This window comes from Hesperophylax consimilis, chromosome 12 (assembly GCF_061612785.1).
Source record: "Hesperophylax consimilis isolate HC1 chromosome 12, BYU_Hcon_1.0, whole genome shotgun sequence".
Classification (NCBI taxonomy): Eukaryota; Metazoa; Arthropoda; class Insecta; order Trichoptera; family Limnephilidae; genus Hesperophylax; species Hesperophylax consimilis.
The window spans coordinates 9,099,882-9,115,437 of record NC_142847.1 but is presented as its reverse complement, the minus strand read 5'-3'; the positions used below and the strand labels follow the sequence as shown (position 1 = coordinate 9,115,437).

General features: G+C 35.5%; 1 protein-coding gene across 2 annotated transcripts in view; it reads left to right on the top strand.

Annotated features, from left to right (window-relative positions):
• Mipp1 (Multiple inositol polyphosphate phosphatase 1) overlaps window positions 1-3,642 on the top strand; it is a 51,038-nt gene extending 47,396 nt beyond the window's left edge. For both annotated transcript variants that reach the window (XM_089637675.1, XM_089637677.1), the window contains 3 exons: window positions 1,084-1,237; window positions 2,221-2,416; window positions 3,020-3,642. In XM_089637675.1, the coding sequence (XP_089493801.1) occupies window positions 1,084-1,237; window positions 2,221-2,416; window positions 3,020-3,269 (600 nt within the window). In that variant the 3' untranslated portion in view covers window positions 3,270-3,642. The remainder of the gene's footprint in view (window positions 1-1,083; window positions 1,238-2,220; window positions 2,417-3,019) is intronic.
• Window positions 3,643-15,556: the final 11,914 nt, after the last annotated feature.

Genomic DNA, 15,556 nt, shown 5'->3' with positions numbered 1-15,556 from the left:
TTTTCTAAATCAATTTGGTGCCAAAATGACATGTTCGTTTTTATTTGTGAATTCGGCGTACATATTTGTACACCTACACATATAGATGATCCAGAAGTTTCAATAGTTTCTAGTATACATATATATATACTTACCTATTGCACAATTTTATTCTATTTTCCTTATAATTAGTGTAACTCGCTCACCAAGCACAAGAACCAGTTTCTTCTTTGGTGAGATTGCAATTATAAATATATTTAGTATCGATATGTAATTAAAATAACACCACACTACCATTGTACCAGACATTGGCGTTTTCTATGTCATAAGTCATAATGACGTTGTAGCCAGTTGAATACGATTCAGAATGTGCGGTTTTAGATCGTTTTTTGAAAACAATAATTAAGAATAAAAATATTAAAATTACACATTTTTAGTACGATCGTCATAATCACAAAAATATACTTTAAATCTTCTACACATTTTTAACAGTATTCATAGTTTGTGAAAATATCCCATTGTCTACAATTCTATCTAATTAATTTGGTTATTTATTTGCACTTCTGTGCAATTTAACATGAAATTGTAGTAGTTCGGAAAAAGTTACAGCTTCTCAGTTCTGACGATTCATTCAATAATATTTTCAGAGAGTGATCTTTCAACAAGTCTGCGTAAATGCATAAGTTAAAAATACACTGCGATGGAGGAATTATTCGTAGACGAGGACTTAAAATGACCAATTCTATTAAAGCAGTCGCAGCCATTCCGGGCTGGCCCTAACCAAATGGCGCCTGGGGCTAGTAATATTCTCAAGGGCAGTTTGTTAGACGTTAGGCATTATCAGCGCCTTGGCTCTTTAGATCCTTGTCGCCTATAATTGCACCGGTGCAGGGCCGGCCCTGCAGTTATTGTCTACAATTTACTACATTGCTCCAGTTAGCAAATTAGCATTCAGACAATAATATTCTTATTTCACTGTGCCAAATTTACAAATAACATTGAGTACCAACATAGTTTCTTTAGTTAGAGGATTAGTGGGTACACATTTTAATTGTCTTTTACAAAATGATGTTGTTATTAATATTTTTAACATTGTAATTTCAGGCCTTCAGCAAGGATCAACTCCACCTATTGGAATATGCCGAAGACTTGGAGAACTACTACAACGCAGGCTATGGCAGCAAGCTGAACAAAATGGTTGGCTGCACCCCCATCAAGGACTTCATGGCCAAGTTCACCAAGATGATTGAGCATCCAGGTAACAATAAATTACAGATCCTTCTCCGAAAGGCTTTTGGTGCCAGCTTTCGCTGTACACTGAAGTTTCCATCAAACATCTCCAGTTTTGCAGAATCTTGGCTGCTGTAACCCATCTGAACATATATATATGTTTTTAATTTTAATCATAGATAATAATAAAAAACACGAGAAATGGGCCATCAACCAACGTTAGTATAATACCGCATCCATAAAACGGTCACCAAATACATTCACATTGCAAATCGCATGTATGTGCAGCGATGCCCTGCCTTTTTTTCTACTTACGCATCAAATGCATAACTTTCATTGGCTCCACCGCTTTAATAGTTTGTTTAGCTGGGTCATAGCTCAGTGACAGTCAGTCACTTCACTATCATATCTCCCTTTCTTTCTTTTGTCTATGGTTTTAACCAAAGACACCAACCTACGATATCGAATGCATACAGTCCCACTTGAGTGCTGAGTGATGCCAGCTGCCTTTCTCTTACAATCGATTCATTAGCCTTTCCATTTTACGAGGAGATACCCCATCATAGCTAGGTTATGTTATGGCCATTTTTCTCAAAATATTTAGCTAATACATAGTAAAAAATAAATGTGGCGAATTCATAAGAATTGGACATGCAACAACGTCTATTAACAATTATAACAATTATTTTACTACGTGTTATTAACTGGCCATTCTTCATCCTGTTAATTTTTCCTACAGCTATAGATGTAGACAAAAATTCGTAGTACTTCCTTCCCATTTATTTTTCATAACGGCCAATGGTCTCAATCACGTTAAGAGACCACCGTTCAGAATCTCAACTTTGCTTGAAATAGCTTAATCGTTTTTCAGATTTGACAAGCCAAGTACTTCCTAATCCCATATTCCTTCCCTTTCCACTTCCTTCAGTCTCAGAACATTCCCACTTAGCCCACCGGCTTCGCGAAATCACATAGAAATGATCACCTATAATTTATTGTTAACCCTTACAGAGGAAGAGCAACCCAAGGCCATTGTGTATTTCACACACTCACGCATGATACAGTTGCTCATCACGGCGCTGGGAACCGCCGAGGACTCGGTGCCGCTGACGTCGGACAACTATCACACGCCCAACATCCAACGTCGCCTGTGGAGAACCAGCCTCATCGATCCCTTCGCCGCCAACCTGGTGGCCGTCTTGTACAAGTGAGTGGATCCTTTCAACTTCAACTCGAATTTGCAGACAAACTCCATGTTTTTTTTTGCCTCCCCACCACCCTACAAAATCAAAAAACCATTAAAATCCGTTTCTGTCACATGTCCCATGTTAGAATAAAAAAAATCTAGTAACATTTCATAGGCCATCACAATCAATTGTCAGGTGGGAATGGTCTTTCCTTGTACTACCGGTAGTTCAATGGAAGATGCTCCAAGGAACTAGAGTCATTGTTCCCTTCGGCACCAGTGTATGGTCGGGGAACACATCAAACACATTTGATTTGTACACGGTTGACATTTGTCTCATCAGAATGGATTGCTTCTATGACTCGTTCTTATGTTCAGCAGCTCGACTCGGAATAATTTACCAGCCTCTGTGTTTCCTCTCTCTTACAACATGGGTCTCTTCAAGACCACATAGCATCCCAATGAAGACAGTTCCTGAGGAAAATAATTTCCCTGTAGGCTTAAAAAAAAAATTACTTTCAGTCAATAATGTATAGAAATCTTGAATCAATCATGATGATCATAATCTTTATTCATGAGGTGATACAGCAGGGAAGAATATGGTATTTAATGTTTTTTTTGCAGATGCCAAGAAGGCGATTCCCACCGGGTCATGTTCTTCCTGAACGAGAAGCCGCTGGACTTCCCTGACTGCCGCGTCGGCCTGTGCTCCTGGGACGTGGTCAAGAAGAAGTTTGCCGCCATTGCTGACGAGTGCAACCTGAACTTCTGCTACCCCAACTCGGCCGGAGCCACTTCCGCCTCCTTCAAACTGCAGTTATTCATCGCCTTCGCCGTGTCCATCTTCACAGCCAAAATTAGCCTCGGCAATTAGTGCTAATACTTAGACCATTGAGACAAAGCTCGTTGCCCAGTTCAACATTTATTAAGATAATTTTTCTAATTAATGAAATATAATAAGGTTTGCAGTCACTCTGTTGAAAATTCTCAAGAACCTTAAAACCTTGACATATTATACAGTGTCCGGAAACTTGTAGTACAAGTGGAAAACTGGTAAATCTACAACACATTTGGAGTAGATTTTGTGGCAGGTATATGTAACTTATTTTGATTTGACCTTTCGTTTTCGAGTAAATCAAGTCAGAAGTTGGAATTTTAAGGTTAAATTTTAATCTTAATCTTAATCTCGTTGCTACAGGGTTTATTCTATCAGCTGTTTATTGTATTTTATGATGTGTTGAAGCATATACCACTTCAAAAGTTTTTTCAATACTTTTTTTTAAAAAAGAGTTCAAATCAAAAAAAAAAAAAATTGAGTTCTCTATGTAACAGTTTCCCGCTTATACCACTAGTTTTCGGACTCCGTGTACATAAGTGAAACTCTCTTACAACTTTTTCCAAGGGACTAGAAACAGTGGCGGCTTGTGACTTTTGAGTGTGCTAAGTTTGAGAAATTCAACATTATTGATGTTGTTTAGTCCAAAACAATTTTTCACGGATTTTATGAAAATCTTCATACAAAAAACTGCTATTTTACATTCAGCTACAACAATAATGCCTTTTTTGTAATATTAGCACTCGAGTACACCCAAAAGTCACGGGCCACCACTGACTAGAAAACCTCATACATGGGATAACCTCATATTACATGAGAAAACGTAGGCCATTATTCAATTTAAATTTTCAAGGGATTGAAAAATAGAACTTCAATATTGACGAAATTCTTTAACTGCCAAGACGTCTATATTTTTCTCTCACTAGATGGCGGTAATGAAAACTTCCCACTTGGAAACCTATGATTATGGGTTTAACCATGGTTTCACTATACTCCAGTTACAGAATGAACAACCTAACTTAATGCGGGTTTCGACAAGACCCATTCCTGCAGAACTACACGTCACTTCACTACATGTCTTTTCACAGAAAAACAATTCTAAACACTGCGCTTTTTGAAAGCTCACCTTAAGTCTTTTTTGGATTAGTTCATTGATCCAATTTTAAGCAATAAAATTGTGTGGCAAGCACATTGTTTCCACTTAGTTTCACGCAGTCACGTAAAGGTTGTTATATATATCTTTTTTCGATACCGATGTAAAGTGAAAATGCAACCTTTTTATGTTACGTTAGTTCTTGAAAAACTTTCAATTTGAGTGTTAAAATGTGCTAAAACAGTTAATAACCGCATCTTGTTTGTTAATTTGTTTATAAATTGGGCATTTAAAGAAGGCTGAATCTGATTTTTAACAACTATCATTATCTATAACAAAATCTATTCGTCCATTGTTAAATTATTTTTTTATCATCAATAAGAATATTATTCATTTTATTAACAGACTAATTTTATTTTGTAATTTTTGCAAAAATTTCCTTTCCGATTGAAAAAATTTACAACTTTTTGATAAACATTATAGTTTGGTTTTCAGACATTAAACTTATGCTATTACAATATGGAACAATCCACCAATGCAGAGCGAACGAAAATGGTCACATTATTTTTTGTATCACCATTTTTTTTAATTTTTTCGATTTATTTAAATTTCGTTTTTTTTTGTTTGTTTTTATTATTTCAAGAAACTGCGCAAATTACATCAGGCATGCTGTTTAAAGTAATGCAAAAGAGCCGACATGTATTCCAATGGGCATTTTTATTTCATTTCTTCAATATGAGTGAGGGAGATGGATGACAATGATTGCATTTTTCCTTTGGGGGAAGCAGACGATGTTTGTCTCACCAGTGTGTAAGAAAAAGCTGCAGCACTATTCTGATAAAGGAGTACGTTTTATACTGTTTATGCCTTAGCCGTAGGAATTATAAAAGCGCCCAATGTTGGACACTTAACCGATATCATTTCCAACATATAATGTTGAATAAATTAATGAATCAAACTTTAATTGGTAATTTTTTTATCACCTCGTTTAAAAGTTGTTACAGTTATAAATCTAAAAGGGAATTTTTGTCCATCTTTACATATATTTACTGTTGTGACAAACAATGTGTGCAAGATAAAAATAAAACAACCAACTCTGAATTGACAATTAATATACCCACTAGATATTAATAAAAATGATTGTTACATTAGTTAGGAATGTTAATCTCATTATTAATTAAATCATTATCATTAGTGATGCAACGATTCATACTTTGACGAATACGATTTGAGCAAACACTGACATGCTGAGAAGTGGCAAATATGCGACGTAGATTCAAACATCTGGGCCTTAGTACTTCATTGATGGAATCATAATCAGAACTAAATTTATTATTTTATATTCCTGCAGATGTTCGGTGATATATATGAAAATAATTTTACAATTCGTGGTTATGATAAACCGTAATCGTAATTGCTGCATCACTAATTATTAATTATTTTTTATTTACATGCAAACTAGTGATGTTTTCGTTATGGAAATTTTGTATATTTTAATTGTTTTACATGTGTACGTATACCAAAATGTTTCATTCCTTTTAACATTAATGTATATTTTAATGAAAGGAACACACCATAATATTATTATAACACCAAACGTATTATCTGAATGTTTGTAGATATTGTATTATTTAATCTATAGAATTATTAGAAAAATAAATAAAAACAGTAAACTGCTTTAATTATTTTGATATTAATGTTAGACGTGTATTATCTACTTTATATTTTATAAAATCTTTGTTTTTTTCAGTCTCAAAATAATATATTTTCAAAAATGTTTTTCTCATAAATAAATGTAATTTGCTCACCAAATTTCACAAAGGCACAATTTTTTTCATATTTTTTACTTTCCAGTTAAAAAAATAGCACGCAGAGCTAGTTATACCAGCAATTGAAAAACGAAAACTGCCAATTTTTATTCGTTCTGGATAGTAGGAAAAAATTATTAAATCTATGTATTTCAAATATATACTTTGTCCGATATTATTAAAAAGAAATTCTAATTACTTGAAATAATATACAAGTTTGAGTATCTATGTATTGTTTTACTTATGAGCAAAAGTTTCACCCTAGTACAAAGTATTTTTAGACCTATTTGAAAGTAATGTTGGCTACACCGACATTGAAAAAATTCTCATGTCTTCAAAGTTTATCAATGTTGTGTACTGTAAAAATAAAACTGAAATAAACCAAGTACTCGTTTAATTTTACCCTTCAACTAGTAACTTTTGGTAAGCTAATAGACCTTGCCAGAAACTAAAAATGAAATACGCCAGCAGTTCCTACAGTGTGCTAAGTGGCGTGCTGTTTAATTTTACCTTGTAACTATTAACTCTTGGTGTGCTGTTTAATTTTACCCTGCAACTATTATTACGTCCACTTATATGTTGCCCATGTAATGGAAACACTATCTCATCACAAATTAGGTCATTTAGACACTCATTTACGAAATTTTGTTAGAGATAGCACACATCCTAAAGCGACAGTTTAGTATTAAATTGAAAGTACGACAATTACCGTTTCTTTTAGTTGCCACTTTGAGAGCTCTACATGTCTAGATGTACTGTAATGTCCTTGACCTCAAAAAAAACTTCCTCAATGATTTTGTTAATGTTATGATTAAAAGGGGTAGGTACTTACCAGAGATGTGCTTTATTTCAAATAAATCCATTTCAAATGGAAATGCAAAATGCAAAATGGGTAATTTCCATTTTGCATTTTAAATGCTTTTCTAAAAACCATTTGGCATTTTGTATTTTAAATGCTTTTCTAAATGCATTTTCCATTTTAAATGCTTTTTTTACAACATTCTTCCTACTATTTCCACTCATCTTTTTTTCATAAGCCCCAAATATCAGTCGGTCCTCAACCTCGCTATGAGAGATAATTTACATTTGTCAAGTTGCTCCCTGGTAGGAGCCCTGGCAATTGAGTGATACCATTACAAAAAATACTGATTCAAATACTGAAGATGGCCATGACGCTGTAATATTAAATGTTAGATAGCAGTTTCTATGTTTTTACGTTGGCAACATTAGTCCCGCACTAATTTTTTGTGGTTTCATAATCTGTAGTGGTGTTTTTGGATTTACCATCATGTAATATGTTTGTTCTACATTGATTTCCATTATTAAATAACAAAATTGTTTAAAAATTCTATAATTATTTTGATTGTTTGACCTGAGAAACCATTTTGCATTTTCAATGCATTTTGAAAATAGGTATTTTGCATTTTGCATTTGAAATGCTTTTCTAAAAACCATTTTGCATTTTGCATTTTCTAATGGAAAAGTTTTGACCCATTTCCATTTTGCATTTCAAATGGTTTTGGGTACCCATTTTGCACATCTCTGGTACTTACTTTTTTTTTTTTTTTCCATTATTTCTGGCTTTCACCCTTCAAGGGTGTTCTTGGCCATCATTTAAAATTATTGAGAAAGGTGTATTGAAAGGTGAATTTAAATATTAATTTTATTTAAATAGGCAAATTTCAAAATTATAATGAAAATTGGAGTCGAGTTCAGACTTAAAAGAGATGAAATGTTGAATGGAGGGGAGGCAATTTTAGTTAAGGCTTGATAGAAGAGAGGATATTTGTTTAGAGAGGGACAACCAAAAAATATGTGATCTAAAGTTCCCACTTCTAGACCACAGAATGTACAATCTGGGGAGTCAAGGACGTGAATTTTAAAAAGATGGGAAGGAACGGAACAATGACCGATCCTCATTCGAATGAGTGAAGAAATTTCTTTTTTGGAAAAATGAGGGAATTGCTGAAACCACGGTTTTGATGGTATAGTCCTTTGTATTGAGGCATAGCAGGCTCCCTTGGATTGACTAGCAATGTGCCAATACTCTGACCAAACATTGCGGGATCTTTCTTTGATGATGGAAAAAATGTCAGATAAGGGAATGTGGTTTACGAGGGTAACAACAGGGTTGGACGCTCCTTGTTTTGCCAAGGCATCCGCAATATCATTACCCATGATACCAACATGTCCAGGAATCCAAATCAGAGTTACAGATTTACCAGAGCTTTGAATGGATGCTATCATCACTCGAATAAGGCATACAAAATGATCATCAGGATGAAGAAGAGGACTGGATTTAAGTTTTTGGAGGGAACTGAGAGAGTCGGAGAGAACGAGGGAATGTTCAAAATTATTTTTGATTATATATTTGAGAGATTCTATTATTGCAATGCACTCAGCTGAAAATATTGAAAATTGATTTGAAATTGAATGAAATATTCTATCATTAGAATTATTGTGGTAAACGTTAATACCTATACCACAGTTAGGAGAGTCGGGAGATTTGGATCCATCAGTAAATAAAAGAGAAAAGTTGGGCCATTTAGATAAAATAATGTCATTGAACATATTATTGACAGTTCGGGCCGGGAGATTGGAATGACTTTTAAAGATTCCGATCCCTTCTAATATTGTTGGGGATAGGGTGACGTGACTATATTTTAGTTTGTATAAGGGAAGTAGATCATTTTGGATGATGTGGAGCTCTGAGAGAGACTTAAAATTTTTACAGATGTCAGGAATAGGATTAGTTGAAGCTCTGATTGTAGATGAATGGTTTGAGTCAATGAACAACGAGACGATGGGGATAACCTGATGACATTTAGAATTTAAACATTTAAGAACAAATTTGTCAGCAAATAGTTGACGCCTTAAATAAAGAGGAGGATCAGAACATTCTACTTGAAGGGAATTGATGGGTGACGATTGCATCGCTCCAGTTATTATTCGCAAAGATTTAGATTGAATTTTGTCTAATTTATTAAGTACATTTTTTGAGGCAGTACTAAAAAGTGGGCAGGCATAGTCGAGATGGCTTCGAATAAGTGCATTGTAAAGCAACTTAATGCAAGTAGGGTGAGCTCCCCACCAAACGCCAGATAATGATCTGATGATATTTAAATTTTTTTCGCATTTAGTAACTAAATTATTAATATGGGAAGACCATTTAAGTTTCCTATCAAATGTTACTCCCAAAAATTTTACTTCAGAAGCGTTGGAGATTGGAGAATTTTTAAATAAAATTTGAACGGGGGGGTTTTTATGGCGGTTCGAGAAGGTGACACACTGAGTCTTTTTGATTGAAAGTTCAAGACCATGTAACGTGAGCCATGTGCAAAGGGCATTCATGGCTTCGTTAAGATATTTGACGGCAAGAGGGATGATTTTGGATGATAAGAAGAAAGCTATGTCATCTGCGAACTCGATAATTTTTATTTGTGGGGGAATAGTGACATGCATATCATATGTGTATATATTATACAGTAAGGGGGACAATACATCGCCTTGTGGTAAACCCTTCCAAATAGACCTACTTTGAGGAGAAATATCTGGAAGTTCAATGAAAATTTTTCTATCTAGAAATAGATTAATAATTGATTGGACAAACATGGGGGGAAGGCCAAGGCCTAGAAGTTTTTTTTTCAGGATTGGGATGGAAACATTGTCAAAGGCGCCTTCTATATCTATAAAGACGGCAAGACAAACTTCCTGTTTAGAAATTGATAAATTAATATCAGTGCTGATGATGGCAAGGTTATCCTGAGTGGATTTTTTTTTCCTAAATCCAAATTGAGATGGAGAGAGAAGCTGTTTACTCTCGACAAAAAATTCTAATCGGTTTTTAATTAATTTTTCATAAAGTTTACTGAGGGTGGATGAAAGAGCGATTGGCCTGTAGTTGGATCCAAAATTTGGAGATTTGTTTGTTTTTAAAATAGGGATGATTATTTGAGAACTCCAGTCATCAGGCATTATACCAGTCTGGAAGATTTTATTTAAGATGCTTAAGAAGTGGTTTAGAACATTATCATTACTATTTTTGATTATGCTGTAAGGTATACCATCTCTGCCTGGAGATGAGTCCTTGACTGTTGATAAACCATTTTTTAGCTCAATTAAGGTGAATGGAGAGTCTAGCCAATGATTAGACATGGGAGTATTATAGATGGGCGTTATTTCATCTAAGTTAGGAACAGAAGGGGGGGCAATTTTGTCCAAGAATTCATCTATCCATTTAGAATGGGACGCTCGAGGAGATGGTGAACTGAAGGAGGATCGAAATCTTCGGATCATAGACCAAACTTCCGAAATTGGAGTGTTCGGAGATACTGAACTGCAAAAGTTGTACCACCCGGATCTTTTTTTTGACCTCAATACCCTTTTGGCATTGGATTCAGCGTTTTTGTATATAAGATAGTTCTCCATAGTCATATTGTAACGATAGGAAAGAGATTTAGCTTTCCGAATTCTTACTACTTTGGAACATTCCTCATCCCACCAGGGAGTTGGAGGGAGTTTTTTGAGAGATTTAGTTTTAGGGGGAGGATTTGATTTATTTATTGCAGTTATGAGCATTGATTTGAAGTTATTATAATCATCTTTGACGGAAAATATATCGGTGACGGGTGAATTTAGTAGGAACTTGTCCATATGAGAGTTAAATTCATCCCATTTGGTGTGTTTCGTTTTAATCTTTGTCGAAATATGAGACTTGTCCGATTGGAAAGAAGTTTGATAAGTAATGATGATCGGGAAATGATCACTGGAGCAAGGGTCGGGGGACACCACCCACGAGGAGAGAGAAGCCAGACTAGTAGAACATATCGAGAGATCCACTGCACTGGGGTTTGTGCTGGGGCGTGAGATCCTAGTAGGAGATCTGTCATTCAAAAGGAAAAGGTTGGATTGATCTAGGAAATCCATCACACTTCGACCATCTCGGTCGGAGAAAGCAGAACCCCAGACGGGGGAATGGGCATTAAAATCGCCTAATATAAAGAAAGGAGGGCTTAGTTGACTTACAATTTGCAACCAAGTTTGTTTATTGAAGTGGGCTGTTGGGGGAAGATAGACTGAAATAAAGGATGTGTCCTTTATTTTAGCTGCAACCATTTGGAAGTCAGCATTGGGGGGTTTGATATTATTTATTGGGGAAAATGATATGGATTTTTTAATAAAAAGGGCAGCACCGCCGCCCGAACCTTCCGGGCGATCGTCGCGGAGACAGGAATACCCCCCCACATTAAAGTGGGTGGATGGAGTAAACCAAGTCTCCGAGATAGCAGCCAAAGAAATAAAGTTGGAATTTAATAGGTTAAGGAGATCAGATTTGTTAGAAATAGCACTTCGGCTATTCCACTGAAGTATTCTGACATCCTGAAGAGCCATTTTGAATAAATGATTTTAATGTGGAAATAATAGTAGCAGCGTTGGACGGTAGATTAGTTTGAGAAGAAATAAGGTCAATTAGAAGAATAATAAGAGTTTGGATAAATGAAGAATTGTCTTGGGAGAGTTTTTCAGAAAGTTTAAGAGAGTTCATTGAGGACGGATTATAATTATTTGCACACCCATTTGTGGCATTTGAAAGAGGTGAACCATTGGGATTTAAGAGCAGTGAGTTGTGTTGTTGCTGATCGTATCCAGGAGCCGGTTTAGAGATAGCGTTTTTGTATGTGAATTTAGTTGAACGAGAAGAAGTTGTTGTAGTGGAGGGAAGAGGGTTGGATGAGGAGTTGCTGGATAAAGCCTCAGCAAATGATTTTTTGACAGGCGGGAATAATTTAGAAGCCTGCAGAAAAGACAAGTTCTGAGAGGCCATAGAAATTTTAATATTTTTTTGGCGAGATTGTTCTGGGCAAGATGTGTTGATAGCTGTATGTGAGCCTGAGCAGTTAAAACATTTAGGTGAGGAGGAAGAAGGACATTGGTCAGCTGCGTGGTTTTCTCCACATTTAAAACATCTGGGTTGAGATCTGCATGCAGCTTTGGTATGACCAAAACGGCAGCAATTGAAACATTGAGTGGTGGGATATGTATACATTTCAACTGGTAATGAGTTGAAGAATAAATATATATGGGAGGGAAGAGATTGACCTTCAAAGGTGATAACAACAGATTGGGAGGGCTTCCAGGTAATTATACCCTCAGAGGAGTCCTTGTAATTTAGCCTCCTGGCTTTTATGGGATTGCCAATGTGTTGGGGGGTTGAAAGTGAAGACAGAATTTCTTCGATGGACAGATCGGTCGAGATACCTCTGACCAGGCCCATGCGAGTGACATTGAAAGTAGGGATATATGCCTTGAACTTTGAATTAGATGAAATGAAGATATTTTTGATGAAACTGTTGGCAGCTGGCCCTGAGAGGAATTCGACGGAGATTCGGAAGCGACCCTCGGCTTTTACACCTCCAGGTTTGATTGAAAGATTCTTGCTATTTGATAGGAATTTGCCAAATTCAAGAGGGTGGATGGTTTTTCCTTGCTCAGTTTTTTGGGCGTATGCTATGAATGGGCCACGGGAATGAGGAGAATAAAAGTTTGTTGGAGGAAGTTGAGAAAGTTCTGGTGGGGACAGTGAAGTCGAAGGCGAGTCAAGTTTTATTGGGGAAGAAGGAGTAAATTTCCTTTTTTTGGTAGAAGTCAAGATGACAGAATCACTGTCAGAAATTTCTACATTTTCCCCGTCTGGGGGGTCTGGAGAGGGATCTGGGGGCTTTGTAGGGGGTCCAGGAGGGAAATCTTCCTCCATTATTCACAACAGTAAACAACTACAATAATAGTATGAAAAATGACAGAAGTAAAAAAGTTTATAAATATCTGGAAATCAGCAGCGAAAAGTGACTCCTGGAAGATCAGGAGGGAGAAGAAACCTCAAGGCACAACACACTACACTTTTTTTTGCCAGAAAACAAAAAAGAATGGTAAAAAATTAATTTTAGATAGAGCAAAACAAAACAACTGATGACAGCCAAATGTTATTGTTGCAATCCCTGGTACTTACTTATCTTGTTTGAAAAAGACAACAAAAATCAATCATTCAAAATAAACTATTTTTCTTTTGATAATAAAAAGACAGCTTTAGTCTAGTGCTGTATTATTTGTACCTCTTTTTATAGTGGCTGACACCTGATGAGGCCACCATTCTCAATAGTAATGTTGCTTGAAATGGCTTTAGCCATGTTTAGTAAGAATATCTGAATAACCCAATACTATCCAAGCTTTGTCTTCACCTTATTCTTCATCTCCCCACTTTCTTCATCCTCTAACATTCCCTGTCGGGGGTCACCTTAGTTCCACCGACTCCGAGCAGTTGGAAGTTTTTGAAATCAAAGAAATAAATTCTCAAATATACTTTTTTAGTTATTTATTGGCTACACAAAATACAAATACATATTATTGATACAATATAGAGGAAACAGGTAATAGGTACTATTTTATTTCGGTTTTTTCATTGAATAATTACTTTTAAAGGGAACTATTTTATCAATATTGTAAATTGTTTTGCAGATTGTGACTTTAATCGTGTTTTTCTCCATCAATGAGAAGTATTATTTATAAATATTTTTTTATGTATTATTTTACATTGGCAGTTATATAAAAGTAGGTACAAAAGAACTACACATTACACTTTATACAAAATATTATTATAAAAAGAGAGGTTTACAATAATATTACAGCTTAAATAAAATATATACACTGAATTTTCGATCAACCCTTGGCCGAATAATCGTTTTCTCACATTTGAGGTTTATTTCATCCAGTTCCGAATTAATTTCAAACAAAACTGGCAAAAATTGTTCGCATTGATCTTTCTTATCGTTTTACCGCATCCATCATTTTTGGCAAGCTCGAAGATTGTACACATAAATATACCACTCTGTCAGAGTGTATATTTATGCGATGGTCTAATGCAGTCATACTCAACCTGCGGCCCGCGGGCCGCATGCGGCCCGCCGAGCTATTTTGTGCGGCCCTCAATACATTTAATATCAGGAACATGATTTACAAAATCTGGCATTCTATATCACGTTAATTTGAGATTAATTGCGACTTTGACGTACAGACATTGAAACCCGAAGAGGATAGTATAATATAGGTACTATCTATATAATATAATATGGTATAAGAGTGTTGCTACTGCACACCATAACTGCACACGCTAGATCTATCTCTAAAAAACAAAGATTTGACAGAAAAATATGCGCACAAATAATTTTGCTCGTGGCAACACATACATTTTTGACAGTTCCAAAGTTAAATGGTTACCAGTGTTACTACCAACGAAGGCGATGTATCGCCATTTAGGCTACTAAACATAACAAAAACCTCTTGAACTTACCTTTATATATCTATTTGATATAATATTTGAAATTTTCGAAAATGGAATTCCGTGGGGAATTACATATGATGCGGAATGTTTTCAGCGAAGTTCTGTAACAATCCCCCCCCCCCCATGGATTTCAAATATTTTGTGGGGAGCACTCATTTTGATTTTTTTTGTGAGGAATTATTGTTTTACAGAAATTCTCTAACAACCCACCCCCCCCCCATGGATTTCGAAATTTCGAATAATAAAAGGGGGAATCAAGCTCACACCGTTGGCAACACTGACCAGTATAGTGTTGCGGCCCGCGTAGCTTTACAAACATATGAATGTGGCCCGCAGAAGAAAAAGGTTGAGTATCACTGGTCTAATGGGACTGGGACACGGTCAAGCGGCTTGATCGCAAGCACGTAGTTTATTGTCTATGGCACTTTGTGACAAGCATTTTGACCGTGTACCGAAGCTGGCTTGCAAGCATTGCGCAATTCTACGTGCTTGCGGCGGGGCTTGATGCGAATTTATATTTTTGTGGGAATAGACAAACGACAATAGACAAATAAATATCACGTATCATAAACAATGATATAAATTGAATAAAATTGTTATAAAATAGGTACTTAGTTATTGTTTTTGTGTTCAATTTGTAGAAATCCATCTAATTTAAAAATTCTGAAAGTATTTTAGTATTTTTTAATAATTATGACAGCGGTTTTCAAGGTCATTAATAATCAAACTGTAGAATAAATAATTTTCTGAATTTTCAATGGAGAAAACATATTTTTTGTATGAATACTGCACAAGATATTCATACAAAAAATAGCTGTAGCCTGTAATACACTTTGCAAATGCTCATGGGTAAAGCGGTACCTTAACTTGTACCATTCTTGACACCAAATTCGTTTCTTTTTATTATTTTATTCAAACTACGGTTTTACCTTCGAAGAAAGGAAGCAAGAAATTTTGAAAATTAGAAACCCAAATCAAGTGTTGTTTGTTTTTGTGTTCGAATTTCGTCGTTGTTGCATAAAGATGCGTATTTTCGCCCCTCTTAATAATTAAAATAATTATCTCATTAAAATTAACAGCCCTAAGTGAA